Source organism: Gopherus evgoodei, chromosome 4, assembly GCF_007399415.2.
Source record: "Gopherus evgoodei ecotype Sinaloan lineage chromosome 4, rGopEvg1_v1.p, whole genome shotgun sequence".
In the NCBI taxonomy this organism is placed as follows: Eukaryota; Metazoa; Chordata; order Testudines; family Testudinidae; genus Gopherus; species Gopherus evgoodei.
Window position 1 is genome coordinate 62,915,852 of NC_044325.1, and position 14,816 is coordinate 62,930,667.

The 14,816-nt window shown below is 43.9% G+C and overlaps 1 protein-coding gene across 2 annotated transcripts in view; it reads left to right on the plus strand.

Annotated features, from left to right (window-relative positions):
- The window catches only part of IVD (isovaleryl-CoA dehydrogenase), a 29,700-nt gene extending 15,320 nt beyond the window's left edge, over nt 1-14,380 (plus strand). Inside the window, exons 5-12 of one of the 2 annotated variants that reach the window (XM_030559467.1) lie at nt 338-431; nt 1,136-1,272; nt 2,402-2,498; nt 6,733-6,826; nt 9,125-9,206; nt 10,049-10,153; nt 11,234-11,306; nt 11,554-14,380. In XM_030559467.1, the coding sequence (XP_030415327.1) occupies nt 338-431; nt 1,136-1,272; nt 2,402-2,498; nt 6,733-6,826; nt 9,125-9,206; nt 10,049-10,153; nt 11,234-11,306; nt 11,554-11,687 (816 nt within the window). In that variant the 3' untranslated portion in view covers nt 11,688-14,380. The remainder of the gene's footprint in view (nt 1-337; nt 432-1,135; nt 1,273-2,401; nt 2,499-6,732; nt 6,827-9,124; nt 9,207-10,048; nt 10,154-11,233; nt 11,307-11,553) is intronic. The other variant, XM_030559468.1, reaches the window with a different exon arrangement.
- Nucleotides 14,381-14,816: the final 436 nt, after the last annotated feature.

Sequence of the window (14,816 nt, forward strand, 5' to 3'; positions counted from 1 at the left end):
GGCAATCGGGGAACATGGATTTTGGAAAAAGGCATATGGCTGTCAGCATGGTTCTGTTGGCACCTTCTTGAAGATAGATGGATAAAACTCTGTTTTTAAAACAGTAACTGACGTGTGCATTGACTCATCTTGTGGCTTGATTCTGTTCTATGCCCTCAGCACAATAGGACACATGAGGTTGTTGTTGGAATTCTTCCAGGGACAAAGTTTCCTACTTACAGTTTATATGGAACACAATGAACTTTGAGATTGAGTGCAACCCCTTCCCTCCCCACTCAAAAATGCAACAAAAACATTTCCTCCTCCTCTTTCATTTTTTTGTCTTGTTTTTTCCCAGCTAATCAATGGGGAGCACATTGGAGCCCTGGCAATGAGCGAACCCAACGCTGGTTCTGACGTTGTCTCTATGAAGCTCAAGGCAGACAGAAAAGGTAAAATATTTCATGTGCCAACTGGGGAAATTGCCCATGTGCTTCTCCTGGCCAGCCTAAGCATCTTTCCTTTAAAATCTGGATTTAACCTTCTCGACACATTCAGCTGTGCTCTGGGCAGAATCAGCTTTCTTGAATTATAGAATATTAGGGTTGGATGAGACCTCAGGAGATCATCTAGTCCAACCCCCTGCTCAAAGCAGGACCAACTCCAACATGCCACTCCGTAGTAGGCAAGCAGAAGGTTCACTCAAGGGTTTGACAAAAAAGTTATAGAGAGGGATGGGCCAGGTCCATTACTGATGATGATGAAAGAGACTGAGTGATTCCAGACCCAGAAAATGTAAATATGGAATTTTGGCTGGGAGAAGGGTTAAACATCACATTGACACACCTGTGACACCTCTAGTCTGTTGTTCCACACAGAGGGTTGGTTATGGTGGGAAGAACAGCTTGTGTGAGACGGCTGTATAAAGGCCTTATTAAGAGGCCTGGAGTGGGCTCTACAATGGCTTATTGATCTTATCCTTTAGACCCCAGAGTCTGGGAAGGTATTTTACCCAAGGCTGCTTTGTGGACTTCTGAGAGTGCCTTAGGGAGCCTGGGTTATAGTTTATTGGGTCAGGAGGCAGAGGAGAGGTATTGTTTCTGAATCCCTGACTGAGTCTGTTGTGAACTGACAGATTCCATCTCTCATGTTCTAGGGGATTACTTTGTTTTGAATGGGAACAAGTTTTGGATCACTAATGGACCAGACGCTGATGTTCTAATAGTTTATGCTAAAACAGATCTCAATGCTGTTCCAGCCTCCCGGGGTATAACAGCATTCATCATGGAGAAGGTAGGCCTTACGTCACTGGAGAGTAAGTCACCCTGCCTTATTTTATCCTATTTTGAGCCTACAGTCCATTCCCAAATAGAACTACTTGGCCTTCTAAAGTAGTCAGTCTTGGCAATTAGTAGCCCCGTGCTCAGAGGAACATTGTGATATGGTAGTGATAACCAGACAAGTAATGCTTTCATCCCACTTGTCCACATGCACAGAGGGCCTGTACACTATGCTGCCTTACTTCCTCTGCTGACCTGCACTGCTACCTTCATGCCTGTTTTTGTTCCCTCAAATTTTTCAGTATATCACCATGAAAACAATCTTCATTATTAACCCTCCCCTACCCACTACCCTCTCACCTCCCCCCACCCCCCCTCCCCACACACACTGCCTTCAGAGCCTACAAAACGTGTCCATAAAACATATCTTGTGATCTTCTGCTGTAATCCCCATGCTCCTCATCCTCTGTTTGTCATACCTTGCAGACCTTGGTCCAACAGCCCGATCCTGTTCCATTGACTTCAGTGGGAGCAGAATCAGGCTGCTAGCTTGCAAGCCACTTGGGGTCAGGAACCTGTCTCTCTCCTTTTAATTTGACTGTAGAGAGCCATATACACCTATCACACTGTAGAAAAAATAGCAAGACGTCTTCATGAGGGCAGGAAGCTATGATAAAGGGCTAAATATAGTGGTCATTTGATAAGAATGGTTCAGACCAGTTAACCTTTTGATGGAGTTTGCAGTGTCAGTGGCTGGAACCACACAACCACTGGGCCCACACAGCTATCTTTACCATGTATTGATTTAAATATTTAACATCTGGTTCTGTGTTCTGACTAAGTCGTTACTCATTCCAGATTCATGTGCGTTAGAAAACGAATTCCACTCCCACGGTTCATGTTGTCGTCTCAGACACTTCTTTCTGGTACACGTGTTTGCTTCCCCCACACTAATACTCACACTTGTGTTTGCTCCAACAGCAGACATTTGACACTGGTAGTCCTCCAGCACACCTCACTTGTTGCAATCCCCCCTGCTCGTTTATTATGTTGGGGAGGTTTTGCTTTAATTTCTCTGTCATGGTCTGTTTCAACTTCCAGAAGAGAGAAGCTAGTAACCTGCTTCTCTTTTTGATTTGCAGGGTATGCCTGGTTTCAGCACTGCTCAGAAGCTTGATAAGCTGGGAATGAGGGGGTCCAATACCTGTGAACTGATCTTTGAGGACTGTAAGATTCCTGGTGAGTGACTTCTGAGAGCTGAGCAGAACCCCTAACCATATCCACATAGTGGCTTCCACTCTCCTCACTCATATAGACTGAAACATCACTTATGTGTGCGTTCAAATTCTGAGTAGAAGGTTTTTCAGACACTTCTCTCCTCGGTGACTACCTTGCAGGTGAGATATTGAGGCTAGAAGAAATTGCTATCTTGTGCATTAGAGTGATTCAGTCTGCCAGTGATGGGTCACTTCTGTTCCACCTTCTGGGTTGAGCCGCATTGGACATGACACTTAGCCACTGGCTTTGCAAAGCTTGGATGAAGCTTTAGGAGAAACTGCTGATGATGCTGTTTATCTTGGAGCCTCCAGTCTGGATTCTGGGAATGGGGTTTTAGAGAAACTCTTAACGAGTCCCTGAGCGCCACTTTTCCAGAACCCCTGGTAGTAGGTTGTAGTCACTGTCCAACATGCTTTATTTGGTTCAATTCCTGTGACCATTTTTTCATGGAAGGAAATTAAAAACCGGTGTACAGTACATTGAGGAAATTCATTTTCTTGACTCTGAAAATCTCATCTGTGAGGACAAGTTTTGGTATCACTTCAGAGGAGTTTCAGGGGCTGATTCAGACCCCTAACTGCCAACATTTGTAATTTTACTAGATCCCCAACCTCTGGTCAGAAAGGTCAATGAACCTAGGTTGAGTCTTTCAGCCATTCCATATATGCTCTGATCCATACACAACAGTGTTCTCATGGCAACAGGATTCCTGTTTTCTGATCACTCACTGAAGCAGATCAGGATAGTGCTAAAACCATACACTCTTTGCATGGGAGCTACAACTGCTGCGTCTGATCTCCAGTCTTGGAGACTAAGGGTTTGGCTACACTTGCAGCTGTACTGCGCTGGGAGGTAAAGCTGTCTTCGTACAGCTGTGTAGGGAAGGCGCTGCAGTGTGGCCACACTGACAGCTACCAGAGTTGCAGTGTGGCCACATTTGCAGCATTTGCAGCGGCGTTGGGAGTGGTGCATTATGGGCAGCTATCCCAACGTTCAAGTGGCTGCAAGGTGCTTTTTAAAAGAGGGGGGTGGGGTGGAGTGTGATAGAGAGCGTGGTGGGGGGGAGAGAGAATAGATTTTTGGAGCCGACACTTTGTCAGCTCCCTGCCTTGCAAATTCCGACCACTTCCCCCACCCCTCCCTCATTCACTCTTAAATGCAAATAGCCTTCAGACTAGATAAGCAGCTGCTCCGAGGGACTCCCTACCCTCACCCTGCCATGCTGTTTCTCTCTCAAGCAAACACTAGCTGTGGACATTCCCTGCCTGCCTCTGCTCGAGCAAACAATTGCTGTGTTTGTTTTTCAGATAAGCAGCTCCAGGAGCCACAAGTTCACAACAAAACAAAGAGAGGCATCACAACAAAACAAAGAGAGTTCTTTAGTTAAAAGCATTATGGGAAAATTCCAGAGTTGCAGCATAGTAAGATTAATCACTGTTTACACTGGTGCTGCAGTACCAGTGCTGTTCTCTTTATTCCTCTCGTCAAGGTGGAGTACATGCAGCGCTGTAGCCAGGGAGATACAGCGCTGTATGTGCCTTGCCAGTGTGGATGGGGAGTAAGTTACAGCACTGTAAAGCCACCACCAGCGCTGTAACTCTCAACTGTAGCCAAGCCCTGAGCCAATTCAATATCTTCCCGTATGTCTTCAGGACATCTTTCTCTTAGGGTACGTCTACATGGGGATAAAAGCCCTCTCTCTTGGCTACAGGTGGCCTGGGTCAGCTGACTCAGGCTCGTGGGGCTTGTTCTGTAGGACTAAAGATTGCTGTGTAGATGTTTGGGCTCAGGCTCCAGTCCAATTCCTGAGACCTTCCACCCTTGCAGGGTCCCAGAGCTCGGACTCCAGCCTGAGCCCAAATGTCTACACTGCAGTTTTTCAGCCTTGGAGCCTGAGCCCAGTCAGCTGACCTGGGTGAGCCATGGTTTTTTTTAATTCCTGAGTAGACAAACCCTTATAGATCAAGGGGTCCTCGAGCACTACGATCCCATCCACTCTAAGGTACATGGTTTCACTGTCAGCAGTGTTTCACTGAGTGTTTTTTGCCATAGTGGATACCTTCTGTGGATCCACATTCTTGTGACACATGGTATGAGTGAGAAGCCAATTCAGAGCACTTTCAGGTTTTTCCCTGAGACACAGCCATTAGCCCTGCACCGCTTGTGCATTGAGCGCATATATATTTCAACTTGTTGTATAATTATCAGTTCCTTTTCTTCATTTGCGAAGGGGGCATTTGTGTTTGTTCAGTGTCCCCTTTAGCTGTGACACTCCATTATTTGTGCGTAGTTTTGTCTTGTTAGCTTCTTGTGACTAATGAGGACATTTCTCTTTTGACAAAATGTTTAAGATGTTTGCTATTAGTATTTTTCCTTTCTCTTCTCCTGCATTTTTTCAGCTCGAACTCAAAGTCCTATGACATGATGACTGACGTTCTGGTGGAGGAGGATTGGTTGCAGTTCCCCACAGAGCCCATCAACACAATTCCTGAATGAGCTAGACATCTGGCAGACCTTCAGTTTCTATCTACAATGAACAGAATTTGCATGGGGTATGTCTACCTGGCAATTAAACACCTACAGTTGACCTGTCATCTGATTCAGGCTCAGGCTGAAGGGCTGTAAAAATGTGGTATAGATGCTCAGGCTCGGGCCCAAACTCTGGGACCCTGCGAGTGGGGAGGAGCCCAGGCTGCAGCCCGAGACCAAATGTCTACACTGCAGTTTTACAGCCCCACAGCCTGAGCTCTGCAAGCCTGAGTCAGATGACATGGGCCAGCCACTGGTGTTTAATTGCTGTGCTGACATACCTTAAAGTCCAGAGTCTTAGCTTCAGGTGATCCCAACCTATCTGCCTATGTCCAAAAATTCCATTCATATCTGGTTTTCAGCTTGCATCTTGCGCAGTTATATTCTTTTGTTATTGAAGCCCGCACATTAGTGCTTACTTATTTTGGACTACAGCAGCATCAATGAACAATCTTCTTCAATCCTACCAGGCATGGTTTGCAAGGCATTCAATTCTCCCATTCTTATCACTGTACAGCATCACCGAGGGGTTAAGCTTTCTTTTCCTGCTTCTCCCTCTTTGCTGGCACACTTTGATACATGCTCTTCACATCCTCATAAGCTAACATACGGGGGGGGAGGGTAATCCTTTTTTGTCTTTAACCTGCTGTCTAGTGTGCCAGCTCTGTTTCATCTTCATAGAGCTAACATTAGCTCTCTCTCTTTTTTTTTTTTTTTTTTTTTTTTTTTTTAAAGAATGATTGCAGTACTTGTGCAAATTGCTGGATTGACAGCCCTGCACAGAGTACATGGATAATGGCAGTGCAAATTTTCCAATACCATCTTGCCACTGTGTCCCAGCCCTGACCTGCAGGGTCAGAGGAGAGTACTGGTTCACTGTACATTTAATCCTAGGCATCAATGTTAGAGATGCCCATTGTGATATGGAGACATACATATATTGGACAGCAGGAATCTCACTGCTTTCACAGAGGTCACCTAATAGCCATCTGACAATAACACACTTGATTCACTATCAACTTCAGCTAGATTTGAACTCGCAACTAAGGCCTTGTCTCCATTGCTAACAAAGGTGTGTGTTTTACCTCAGGATAACTAATGGGCATGAGCTGGCCTGAGGTAAAACACACTGAAGACCAGGTACTTCAGTTCTACTGCAAGGTAGACTTGCCAAGCCTGACCAGTGAGGTGGGAGAGGCTCAGAGCCTAGGTTCCTGGCTGAGCCCGAACGTCTACACCACTATTGCTAGCCCTGTGCAGCCCCTGCCTCACAAGCCCAGAGCAGTTGACCCAGGCTGTGAGATGCGCTGTTGTGGGGTTTTTTATTGCTATGTAGCCATACTCTCACTTCCCCATTGTTGTAATTATTTTAATCTTTAGCCTTGTGGCTCTATAGACAATACTTACTCTGTTCCGCATTTTCTAAAAGGTAACCCTGGCTGTAAAGGCACCTTAGATCACACTACCGCTTTGTTTATAGCTTTGGTTGGAAAGAAAAGTTGTGGGGGCAGGGAATGTGTGTTGCCTTAATGGTTGTGCCCCAAGGCAAAAGGAGAATACTGCTAGAGGTTTGAATACTCTCCCCATAAAATGTAGATCCATAGGCGACAGCTTGCCTTCTGAGAGCTCTGCTTACAAGTAATTAACTTCTCTTTGCTGATTGCAGCTGAGAATGTCTTGGGGCAGCTGAGTAAAGGAGTCTATGTTCTGATGAGTGGCTTGGATCTGGAGAGACTTGTGCTGTCTGGTGGACCACTAGGGTAAATGGTCTTTTAATTTTTCTACTAATCCCATATCGTTTTTGTTTATCACTTCACCTGGTTTAACCAGTGGTCCCAATTTGTGGCATTAGTTTATTTACAGCATAACAACTTAAATCCCCCTCACAAGAGAGGTGCTTCTGCTTGAGAAAGGGATAAATTCTTCTTATTCATTCTGTCCTTAGGTTCCATACTGATCCCTCATCTTAAATCTTTGTATCGCCATCTAGTGGGCTCAATGGTAACCTTTATTTAGAAAGACTACCCTCTTTCAGTAGGAAGGTGGAGTTCCTCCTCTCTTAGTTCTGGGCTGCTTTATGCTGCTCAATTAATGAATGAGATGCACAGCAGTGCAGAGTAATCCTAGCTGAGGTTGTAAAGGAGCTGCTGAATCCTCTAGTTCAGGGGTTTTCAAACTTCATTGCACCGCAACTCCCTTCTGACAACTTCGGATTCTCTTCGTGCTCACATTCTCTTTGCTACATGTTCTAAATGTAACAGTTTCTATTACTGTATTTTCTCCCCCAGTAACACCTGCTTTTTAAATCCCCCAATTTTATAATATGGTCATAATAAATAAGATAATCATGAACATCAGAAACTAACAGCATCATAAAAAATGCAAATATAAATAAAGAGACATCTCTCTGCACTTCCCCATCCATCCATCTGTGCCAGGGACCAGAATATGGACTTTTTCTAAATTTTAAACAAGTGACACAGTGTGGGGGACTTGTCTCCTAGTCTTCAGTTGTCCTATGCAGGCTCCCTAGTGGCAGTTCAGCATTGAAATGCAGGAGAAAACTGCCCAATAAGGATGCCTCCTTCAGGTTGGAGACTTGGCCCAACTTGAAGGGCCTTTCCCTACACTCTGTTCAGTGAAGGAGCAGTTCAGCCCCTTGCATCAAACAAGACACTAGGATATGTCCCTGACAGGCAGTGTTGTCTATTGTATAAAGCATATGAGAGGGAGCCAGGACTCTCCTGAGTTTTATTCCTGACTCCGCTTCTGTTTTGGGTGTAACCTTAGGAAGGATGCTTAAGTTCTCAATGTCCCTTTTTACCTATCTGTAAACTAGAATTCTCACTGCACCTTTGTGGAGCTACTGACTCTGCAGCGCCCCGGAAGGAGCTAGCGAAGAGTAGAGCACTTATTAATCCAGCCATAAACTTAATGTAACAATGTCTTGAATTCCCCTAATGATGGTGCCATAAGTATCTCACTAAACCAAGCCTTATCTTTAACAGGTGTTTCTGTCTGTCATTAAAGCATCCTCTTTTCTGAACACTGAATTGTTCTCAAAGGAACAGCCCAGCACACACTGATGTGAAATGTTATTTAAAACCAAGCCCTAGTTTTCTCTGTAACATATTAGCCTTAAAGTGTGTGGCAAGGACCTGAACTAGCGCTTTCTCCTCCACTCTTTTACATCCCACCAATACAGTACAAATAATTCTAGGTGATACATTAACTTTCATATCAAAATAAGTAATGAATCTTATCCTGTCCCAAGATTTTAAGTTTTCAACATGCTGCAGACTTCTGAGTTCAAAATCCAGAACTGCAGTATAGAAGTTGTTTGGGTGTGGGATGGGGATCTTAACATCTGGGCAGGGGACAATGGGAGCTTCAGGCACCAGGAGGTAGTGGAAGTTGGTTTAGGTTTTTGGAAATCCAGAAGGCAATTGAGGCTTTTGGACAAGGGAGGAAATGCAGCTTCCCTTTTGGGCAAGGTAAGAGGTGACTAGAAATTTGGAGGAGAGGGAGTTGAATGCTTCATTTCGTCCCCCAGCAAACGTTTACTGTCTCATTGTACACTGCACACTTCACCAGTTTTGGCTGCTACAGCCAGTCTCATAGGTGCTGGTTAAAGTACGGTAGCTTGACTTTGCTCAAATGATCAGCAGTTAACAGTGTGACCATTTAACATGTCCCCATTAGGCTTCAGAGTAAATGGCCCATTGGGATGGATGGGGAAGTGCATGCCTCTCAGAACTGTTATTTCAGGCTATCTGCAGAGGCAGCCAGACACAGTTGCATTGGTTAAACTCCATGTTTGGAAGGTTTTCTTTGCGACTATAAGGGTTGAAACTTTTTTTAACAAGAACTTAGATTCTGGAATACAATTATACAGTAAATTCATGAAGTGTAATTTCATGACAGCATAATTGCACTGTATGCCGGGCACTGCCTTAGACTGAGATACAGAATTTGAATTATTGTTTGTTTGTTAATTACTGTCTTCCTCCTTTTTCTGTTTCCTTTCACTCCCTCATCCGTGTCTGTGTTTCTCTCAGAATCATGCAGGCTGTTCTTGACCATGCTTTTCCATACTTACACGTGAGAGAAGCATTTGGACAGAAAATCGGCCACTTCCAGGTGAGAGTGAGGGGAAAGAGCTGTCAGTGATACCCTTAGAACAGGCTGCTTTCATCTTCGGTCAGATCCTGAACTCTTCATTAGAGGGTGGGGTTGTCCCATTATGATGATGATCACACTACATATTTCTGTACCAGTATGCAAAATTGTAGCCTGGAATTACCCCAAATCTGGTGAAAATATTTAACTCTGAAGTAATTTTTATCTTCTGGTTTGTTATAAGAAAATTGGAGAACATAGTCTCATGCTGATGGAACCTCAGATTTTTGTAGTTTAGGGTGATGAAATCTATCCTGGATTTTTCCTGAAGTTGCACTTCTTAGTCAGGGCTGGATTTACTCCTTACGCACCCCTTGGCACAGCATCGTCAGCTCCCCTCTCCCCTGCCTACAGCTGACTTTTGCGTTGCACGCTGTTTTAGAGAGGCAAGGCATGCCTAGAACGTCGATGCCCCTAGGCACGTGCCTACTGTGCCTAATTGGATATCTGGCCCAGTTCTTAGTGACACTGCTGCTCGCACTGAATGTGAAAGGCACTGGCTTAGTCAGCATGGTAACCCAAGGCTGGTGTTGGGATGAGCTAGGATTTGAAGTCCCAGGTCTCTCTAGTCTAACGTCTATGAACTTATGATCCAACAGTAATCCAGCGTCAGTCATATGACATGTGAATCCAGCATCACTGATTTGTCCAGTTTTCAATAGGTAGCATAAGACGACCAAGTAAAACAATGTCACTTCCATGGCTTTGGACCCAAGTGTTGTCATTTCTGCCCTCTTCCCCTTTATTTCATGTTAAGTGTTAAGATTTTGTTGAATTCAAGAATATTGTTTTGTCTTGTGTAGCTCATGCAGGGTAAAATGGCAGATATGTACACACGGCTGATGGCATCTCGCCAGTATGTGTACAATGTAGCAAAGGCCTGTGACCAAGGACACTTCAATGCAAAGGTGAGCTCAGTTCCTGATGGGCTGCTCAGGCCACTCCATGTATCTTTTACGCTTGTTCACATGAGAGGGCGGAGGTTCTAGATTGTCGGTGTCCATGAATCAGTTGCAGAAAATCTTATACCTTGTACCCCTCAAGTAAAAGAGAATTTAATTGTGCATGTCAGCAGATTTAACAGTATTCAGAGCTGCATCCTAGTAAGTCCATACCAAATGTTCAGGCTGCTGAAAGTCGCTATGGCAGTCACTATAGGGTGTTATCACTTCCACCACTGATACCATAAGCATGCTTGGTTCAAAGAAGGCAACTGAAAGAGCCTAACTGTTGGAGAAAAGTTTTACATCCTAAGTCAAATTGCATATAACCTCCATGAGCATGATGTAAATTCATGAAGGAGGGTGTAGTTTCTCTGCTGCATTCTATTTTTGGCCTTATGGAATGGATATGGTGAAATCTGATGGAAAGCTTGTGTCTCTGCATGACAGACAAACTTTTCTGTTTTTCTGCTATGACCCCGTTTGGCTCAGTGTGTCAGAGCCATAACTAGGCATTTTTAGCACCCTGTCTGAGCAAGCAGAGGTGATGTGGGGAGAGTGGCATGCGGGGTCACATTCCTCCCCTCCCCCTTCAGTGGGTGGCCCACTGAGATGAGTCAGGGGATGGAAGTGACACTCCCAACCCAGCTCCGCCGAGCCCCAGCCCTGCTGCATGGGGCTGGCCCCACTGAGCCGCCTGGCATTGCTACTCATCCCCAAACATTCCTCTGCACCCCCCTCAGTTTGAAGTCCTCTGAGGGGCAGTCATGTGCCCCGTCCCACTGCCACCAGTTACATGCCACCTTTGCCCCCTACTGTTTTTTTTTTCCATAGTTTGTCTGCCCCCTGGCTTTGTTCCCTGGGCAGCTACCCCACTTGTCCCACCCTGGGTATAGCCCTGCACAATCTTGTGTGCTTGAGAGGGACAAGCTTAGGCCTGTTTGTAGGTATACAAACTTGGTGAAAAGTAGGCATGATTGGAACGGTGCAGATGAAACTTTGCTGATTCTGTTGCTGTAAATATAAATGATCTTGTCCCTCCATTAGGATTGTGCAGGAGTGATCCTGTATTCAGCAGAATGTGCTACACAAGTAGCTCTGGATGGAATTCAGTGTCTAGGTAAGAATGTTGCTTCCTCCACCATTAGAAAGGATGACCTGTGATGGATTGAAGCATGCAGGAATACAGGCTCTCTGTTGTCCCTCTCCTAGTCATTGAGTTCAGTAGGCAAGAAATGCCTTCTGCAGTTTGACTTAACTATTTACTTCTGTTCTTCAACTGGGAAGCTTTCTGTGAATGTGTCTGTACAGAATCAGCCTATACCCTGTTCTTTCTTGGTTTTCATCTCTTCTCTTTGTGATTGTAGGTGGAAATGGTTACATCAATGATTATCCTATGGGTCGCTTCCTGCGTGATGCCAAGTTGTATGAGATAGGGGCAGGAACCAGCGAGGTGCGGAGACTTGTCATTGGCCGGGCATTTAATGCTGCTTTTAAATAACATCCACCATTCAGTGAGAAACAGTCTCAACACCAAGAAGCCTTTGATCATAATGGTGGTCTGCAACACTTTTTTTCTCATATCACGGTCACTGCTGGTTGATTATTATCCATTTGATGAACAAATGCTGCTAAGTTTAACTGGGCTCTGCTGACCGAATGAATTGAGCAGGAGAACAAAAGTAAACGTGTTCATGTGATCAGCCTGAATTTGTTCCTTCATCATACTCAGCAGCCATTTTGATTCTAAAATCTAAGGAGTTGAGGAGGAAGTTTATGCCAGGAGTATATGATAGTCAAAGCAGGATGTTTCTTGCATGGTGAACTATTGAATAGGAAAAATCAGTTACTGAGCATTCTCCTCAATCTAGATCAATCTAGAGGGAATGGACATTGGCTCAGTCCAGAAAGAATGGACAGTGGGAATGGAATTTTATCTTTAAAAATTTCAAGTGCCATGAACAAGTAGCATTTTTAACTTGCTGCTGCTGGAAGATGGTAATTTCCTAATGCGACATTCCACCAGTATGTTAACCTCCTGGTGGCCATCCAGTTAACAATTTCAGCTTTGGGAATCCAAATGCCAGCTAACTTTGTGGTAGCTACTGTCTGCTGTTAACATCAAAGGATTTAAGCTACACAAGCAATACTGTAAAAAATGTCACCTAAAACCCTGTTAAGATGTCATGTATTTTTCTTTGCCCATTGCCTTTCCTATCCCTGCTGCTTACCAAGATATTTGAATGTAATCTGAAGTCTTCACTCTTCTGATTGGCTGCCTCCCGCTGTCTGATTCATTTGTTGATGTCACTATCCGTCATTCTGGAAGCTTTTAAAATGTCAGACCCTGTATTGTAGCATCCGTCAATGAATCAGACAAAAGGAGGTTGACTTATATTAAAGGGTTCTCTGTTGGCGAGTGTGTGCACTTGCACTTCTAAATTTAATTGGCCATAAGGAGAAAGAAAGCCTAGTGAGAAAATTTGGGGCAGTTTTAAGAGGGAGTTAGGGAAACATTATGTGGAGTAGTTTAAATCTTGTGTGGTCTATTTTTAATAAGGAATACAGCAGTGTGTAATACAACTTCAAAGAGTGAATTACAGGAAGAAAGTAAATCTCTTGAATATAATACACCAATGAATTAAACAGCTGCCATCTTGACCTTCTTATGTAGGTTAAAAACAATATAGCTTGTAGTTTTTATTTTTCTCTATATATTTGGTGTTTGTCTAAATGGTGACTCTAAGCAAGCACACAATACAGTATTTTTAAAGCATCTATTTAATAATCTAAACCAACAATATAATAAAATATAAAAATATAATAAGAAACGCCCAGACCCAACTAAAATCCACCTTACTCGGTTTCCTCTGAAAAAAAAAATACTGATAGCTACACAGGTCATGCGGTATGCACGGAAGGTCTTCTGGCCCAAGGGGAGAGGCAGCTCCCAGAGCCATGGGTCTGCCCCTAGAATGTCCAACCCTCAGACTGGGGATTGTCATCTCAAGCATCCCAACTGAGCTTTACTACTCGGGAAAAACACAGAGAGGTGATCTCTGAGATACCCTGGGCCCAAAGCACAAAGGGCTTTGATCAAGGCTGACACCTTGGCTTGCATCTGGATATAATTTGGAATCCAGGGCAGACTTGGAAGCACAGGTGAAATATGCTTCAGTTGTGAAACACCAAGTACATTTATGTACTGAATATATGAGAATGGAAATATGTTCTCATTTAGATAAGAGAATGACTTAAGCTTTACCTCAGAATTATGAATGTCATCCCCTCTCCTACATTCAGACTGCATCATGACCAGTGCCTCAAGAAAGATCTAAGGTGGGATTTTTCTACACTGCCTAAAAGATTTGGATGTCTAGTTCCCATTACAGTTTGTAGGAATTGGGTATCCAACTCCTGTAGCCATCTTTGAAAATCTCAGGCCCAGTCCCATGATGTATCATTAAAATGGCAGCTCCTTAGAGAGGGAGCCAATAGCAGCACTGATGGCAATGAAGGTGCCGAGACCATGCATGATACTTTTAAAAAAATAATTGAAAATTCACTTTTTACTGATATGTTCTCTAGCTCTTTGATATGAGAATGAATTTCCTTGAGTTTTTCTTGAAGACTTGTTTAAAAGACAAAAACAAAACCCCACATTGGCACTGAATCATAGCTTTGTAATCTGGCTTGGTCCAAAGGAACCCCACTGAAATGAATGTCAAAACAACCTCAGGATCTTTCAAGTGACTAGAATTGTTAAGAATCCATGTTCTGAGTCAGAATGGAACCTATATACCATGGCTTTTAAACCTGCCTCTAGCCCTGGCATTGCTTGTTTTGATACAAACAATAAATAACATCCCACTTTCTGGGCTGATCAGCACCTCAAAATCAAGGTAAAATGAATCTGCATCTAATTCACCATCATATAGAGTGGAAGGAGAGATCCATAAATCTTAGGAAAGGTTACATTAATCAAATTGCATACACTTCCATACATCACTGTGGTGAATATCGAGTGATCTGTCTTGCAAAAAGCATTGATCAAGGGGCTCTTTCCACATACTGAGCTGTTCTCACTGTGGTGAATGACACGGAATCTCCTGGCTAAGTGGAGGAGAGTCTGTGATTAGGATTTTGTTTTTTAACATGTACTATGCCAATAAAGATATCTTCTCTTTAAACACATGCTGGCTGAGCTTCTTGGATTTTGCCAGCAGGGGGCAGATATAGATTTTGTTTAGTTCTTAACTACAACTCAAATAGAGAACTGGACTCCTCCCAAAGTGCACATCCTGTGTGATTCGAGCTTGTGGTGTGCATGGGAACGGATGTTGCCTTTTATTCCCCTCCCTCCCTCTTCTCCACCAACCACTTTTTTCCTCTAATTGTTTTTCTATAAGCTTGTGGTAGATCTGGCAGGTGCGGAAGCCTCTGGCTGCCTCCAGAGACCACAGCTAATAGGAGAAATTCTAGAAGGGCGCTGTGCCCCTGCGTATGCTGTTTCTGTTATCTGTTGCATTTAATTTGTAATAGAAATCATTCTAGCCCAATAAGGGACATTCACCTGATCACAGAAATGGATTAGTCAAATATCCTGTCATAGAAAAAGTAGCTCTGCAAT